Source organism: Amphiura filiformis, chromosome 15, assembly GCF_039555335.1.
Source record: "Amphiura filiformis chromosome 15, Afil_fr2py, whole genome shotgun sequence".
NCBI classification, from domain to species: Eukaryota; Metazoa; Echinodermata; class Ophiuroidea; order Amphilepidida; family Amphiuridae; genus Amphiura; species Amphiura filiformis.
The window spans coordinates 44,965,951-44,971,345 of record NC_092642.1 but is presented as its reverse complement, the minus strand read 5'-3'; the positions used below and the strand labels follow the sequence as shown (position 1 = coordinate 44,971,345).

General features: G+C 34.3%; 1 protein-coding gene across 1 annotated transcript; it reads left to right on the top strand.

Annotated features, from left to right (window-relative positions):
- Positions 1 to 2,231: 2,231 nt before the first annotated feature.
- LOC140171711 (uncharacterized) lies at positions 2,232 to 4,090 on the top strand. Its single transcript, XM_072195011.1, has one exon. It carries the CDS (start codon positions 2,313 to 2,315, stop codon positions 2,943 to 2,945), a length of 633 nt encoding a protein of 210 aa, XP_072051112.1. The 5' UTR covers positions 2,232 to 2,312; the 3' UTR covers positions 2,946 to 4,090.
- Positions 4,091 to 5,395: the final 1,305 nt, after the last annotated feature.

Genomic DNA, 5,395 nt, shown 5'->3' with positions numbered 1-5,395 from the left:
GTAAAGGGCGTATCTTATTATTTACATTACAAACAATTTATTTTCTTTTGCCATTGAAATTGAGTTCCAGTTGGGTAAAATTGAGGCATTTTTTTCGAATTATTTTAAAAAAAAATTCAATTTTATACCAAGATTGACCCAGCAAAAGCCTGAAAATGAGACCCATATATAGGGTTAGGGTTAGGGTTATGATTAGGGTTAGGATTAGCTTACACGAAATAATTACATGAAGGATCGACCCATATTTGCGGCACATTCCCGTATATGGTTATTTGTACTGCATAACTCCCCTGATACACACATGGGAACGGTTGCAACATATAAATATATTAAAATAATGTTATTGTCTTTGCCATGGGTTAGTCAGTCTAGAAGGACTATATCCACGCCGAGGATATATTTCCGTCTAGAAGGACTATACCATGTGTTGGTTAACTGCATGGCGTATACTTTGGTAAAAGATCAAGAAAGTATCCTCCCTTTTATTGCCTTCGCAAGTTATATCCTTTTAAAGGTCATTACAAAAAGGTTTACCAAAGGTATGGTAAACGGGAAAGTACCATACATGTTAGTGAAGTAAGTATAAGATATACCTTTTATACTATTTTAGGCCCGGGATTTTAGGGCCGCAGAGGAACATCCACGATACGTGGTATTTGTTGCAAAAATGACAGAATATGGGATTTAAGAAAAAGGGCAATAAATTATTATTTTTTACACAAAAAATATTACAAATTTATAAAATTTTTATAGAAAAATATTAATTTTATAACAAAAAGAAAAAAAAAAGAAGAAAGAAATGCAATTTACCAATTTATATCAGATAAATGATCAACAAAGACAGACATTTAAACTGTATTCTGTCGGTCAGACATACATTTAAGGGGTACTACACCCCTGTGGTAAATTTGTGACTATTTTTGCATTTTTCTCAAAAAATAATAACACACTGGTAACAAAAGTTATGTATATTATTGGGGCAAGGAATCCAATTACTACACTGAAATTTCAGTGACTCAAGACAAGCGGTTCAGTATATATGATAGGAAATGAGGTACATCCTAGCGGTACCTTATTTCTTATCATAAAATAATAACGAACCGCTTGTCTTGGTTTACTGAAATTCCAGCGTAGTAATTGGATTCCTTGTCCCTATAATATACAAAACGTTTGTGACCACTGTGTTATTAGTTTTTGAGAAAAATGCAAAAATAGACACACATTTATCGAGGGGTGTAGTACCCCCTTAAACTGACCGACAGATACATACAGAGAGACAGACAGACGGACTGAAAATAAAGAGAGACAGGTATAGAAAGAAAACAGAAACAGGGAGGCAAAAACAATGAAAAATACAGAGTGAAGACAGTTATTATATTATGATGTAGTATGTTTATCACAATTTATTGAAAGCTATTATTTTGGTTACATTTGATAGATTATTTTGGTTACATTTGTATAAATGATAAATGAACCACAATTTATTTTATGTACTTTTGAAGACTCACAAATGACATTAAGTAAAAAAAAAAAAAAAGCGAATCCTGCAGTCGTTTTTGAAACTGACATGGGCTTTGAGACATAACATTTTTTCGCCTTATCAAAAGAGTCGTGAGCTTTTAAACTGCGATTTGTTTAATCATGTTTAATCAACATCCGTAGAAATATATTGTATTCCTCTATTTGTGTATAAATTTATCTAAAATAAACACTGCATTTCATTCCTTGCACACTTACTAACTTGAAATTCAATTTTCTGATAAAATTCCATTTCAAGCCAAATCCAATAAACGGCAATCAAGATCATCTAACATTTTTTAACAAAAAATATTACTACCACTTTAACGCAATAAAGGCATTATGATCATGTATCTGACACAGAGGGCTTTATCACGCCAACCTGTCGTAAGTTCCTAAATGAACAAGGAATCTAAAACCGCGATTTATTCCGACTAAAGAGTCCTTTTGACCACTACTACTAATAAACCCGCAAGCTTAATTTTGCACGGATCGTCAATTCTTATTGCTAATTGGATATCGGTGACTTTGGACCAATAAGCGTGGTTTATCGCTTCGCTAAGTCACCACTCATAAGAACACTTAACTGTATTGACGCGGGGCACTGCAGTGACTTAAAATACGCCCTCTGCGCTTGTTGCTTGACAGCTGCCGAGAGAGGATAAAAGGCGTGTGCTGTCAGATGAGAAGTTAGTTTTAAAGATTTTCTCATCGTGTAAAGATCATTGCTCTCAACTCAACGCAACTTTCTTGGATATTTTATCATATTGATACTGTTGATAATTTATAGCTCTATGTGTCAGCATACACCAACTACTGGACTGCAATCGAAAGAGGCAGAACAGGAACATTATAAAAGCACATCTGTAACTGATAGTAAAGAACACTCTCTAACTATGGCTGTTGATGCAGAAATTGAGAACACACCTGTATGCAGAGATTCCAGAAATAAACTCAAGCAGCAGAAGAAGAAAGACGGCGGTGCTAAGACTAAAACCAAGTGCGGTGACGAGAACTCTGGAAAGCGAAAACGCTACACAAGATCTAGATGTCGGAATCGTAGCCCATCGTGTATCCAACGCATCCGTCGTCATCGTCGTGTGAAAGCTAATGATAGAGAGCGAAATCGTATGCATAGTCTTAACGATGCTCTCGATGGACTCCGACAAGTGTTGCCAAAGTTTCCCGACGATACTAAATTGACTAAAATTGAAACTTTGCGATTTGCACATAACTATATCTGGGCTTTGTCTGAGATGTTGAAGATGGTTGACTCAGGCGCACCCGTGCCAAGTGACTTTATGGACAATTTCAATATTACATCTTCAAGTAACTTTGAGGTAGCTTCCGATATGACTCAATTCATGCAACCTCCTCCATCAGTATCGACTTGTTCGATGGGGGGGTTCTATGCCTTCAAGCCCTGACACCTGTCCGTCTCCAGTTTACAGTCAACCAACAACTCCTCCATCGACATACACGCAATCTCCATCACCGTGTCGACAGACCCCATCACCGAACTCATTGTGTCAAACACCACCTCCCGAACTATACAACACTCCGGCGACCCCGGAATCCTTGTCATCATCGCCCATCCGAGGTCAAGTGCAACATCATCTTCATCAACAGGGGGGTGCTCAACACCAGCGATTTTCAGACTCGTCACTTTGGGACTATTATCCCGACAGTCCAGTTTCTTCATGTGCAAGTTCTTCTCCAGGCCGGGATCACCATCATCATCATGTGCAATCAACTCTTACTCCATACTCATATAATGTCGCTGACTCTTTCTTTTCAATGGACAATGCAACCAGAGTGAGATGAGATGAAATCTGGTGAAGAGACTTTTATTGATAAACATCTTGTTATTCATAATGAACAATATTTGTGAACATTTATGTGAACAACTTTGTTGTTTTATGGTATTATCTTTTTTCTGCAATGCATTTATGTGAGCAGTTTTGTGATCAATTTGGTCTATATTGTCACAAAATGTAATCTAACATTTTATGGGTTTTTTGCAATAATTTGAATTTTAATCATGATCACATGTTGAGAAAATACCTGTTACGTTGGTTTTATGATCAGTATTATACTTGGTATTTGATTTTGAAATTTTGCAAATCTAGTTTTCACTTCGAATCACTCTGAATGGTTAATCATTTTGCTCTAAATTAATATGTTAATTCTATAATATTTTCCGAGGCGCCAATATATAACAACCAAATTTAAAATTGAAAGCAATTGTTCACTAATATTTACCTTTTCTGAACAAAATGATACCAAACCGATCAAAAAAAATTTGCGATTAAAATTTCAGAAAATTGTTTCTTTCACTTGACGATACGCCCAACTATGATTTGAGAAATACAAATGTGTTATGATGATTCCTATGTTGTTATGTTTATATATTTGTATGATATAAAATGTGCTATTTTGTATAATATATTTATGAAGATTTTATATGTATAAATGGGACTAATATATTCAATTTGACAAGTTTGATGACGTGAATTTAATTCATAATTTGACGTCAATCAGAATTACAGGGTTTTGATAAAAGTTGTGCTAAACATAACAAATAACACTGCGATCATAAACTGTTTAATATAATACGACATACTTTTGTCTGGTTACTAACGTATAGGCTATGGGATAACTGATTGTGGATTCTTGTTAATTTTAAACAGATAAATACTAACAATTAACAACAAAATTGGCAAATTTTCTGTAAAGTTGTGAGCTTAATTTTGATAACTAATGATGATGATAATAATTTGGCTGAATTAGCGAACAATGCTTTTGTGATTTTGAACTAAGAATCAATACACTTGCCATTTAAATTTAAAAAAAATTGCCATTTTGATGCTTTGATCTGGTTTATATCCATAATTAAACAGTTTACTTTTATCCGAAGTTTATATAAAAATACAAACATACAACACGTGAAATGGTAAAAAAAATCAGATTAACAAAACAGAAAATGAAAACTCACTTCTTTCATAAATAGTAAATGACACTCTGCTCACTTGTTGGTGACTTTATCAGTAACTTCGGAATTTTGTCAAAAAATAACAATTACAAATTAATAACACTAATTTTACATGTTCTTAAGTTTAAACAAAGCTATTAACAACCATCGCATCGATAATGCGAGCGGGTGCATTATCTTATGAGCATGACCCTCGGCCTAGTTCCCATACGTTCACGCTCTTGTGTGCTCAAGTGCTCTTCCGACTAACGACTTCCATAGTTTATTTTACTATTTCCCTGAATCTGTGTGCTTTGTAATATTCGTGTAATACATTTGACATTATTTTTCACTATAAACCATGCATCATTTATTAGACAAATTTACTTAATACTATTCAACTTTCAAACTAAATTCACCATTTTTGTACTATGGACAAATCATATTTGCCGACTTAGGCTATATGCGCGTACGGTGTTACAAATTGGAGTTGTATACTATTGACATTGTGAAGATAACATAACGTTTCGATATACCCATGGCGAACTTCGTCAGGAAAAGGTTCATGCTAGGTCAATATTAACCAAATCTGTGAACTGATGTTTCTATCTTTGCATGTATTGTATGTATTCTTTTTCTTCTCGTTTCTAAACCACCACATGAATCGAGAAAAATGTATGCTGAAAGGCCAAAAAACGGCCCTTATAGCGATAAACCTATTGAATATAATAACAAACAAAGCAACTTTATGTCTATTGTGTGTGCTTATTTCAATTTGTGTGACCGAGTGTGTATATTACTTGTGTACTATTTTATTTGACTGAAGGCAAGTTTTATTCAATCCCATAATGCATTGCAAAAACATCTTAGATTTTAAAATCACGGCATGCCTTTTTGTTATGTGTC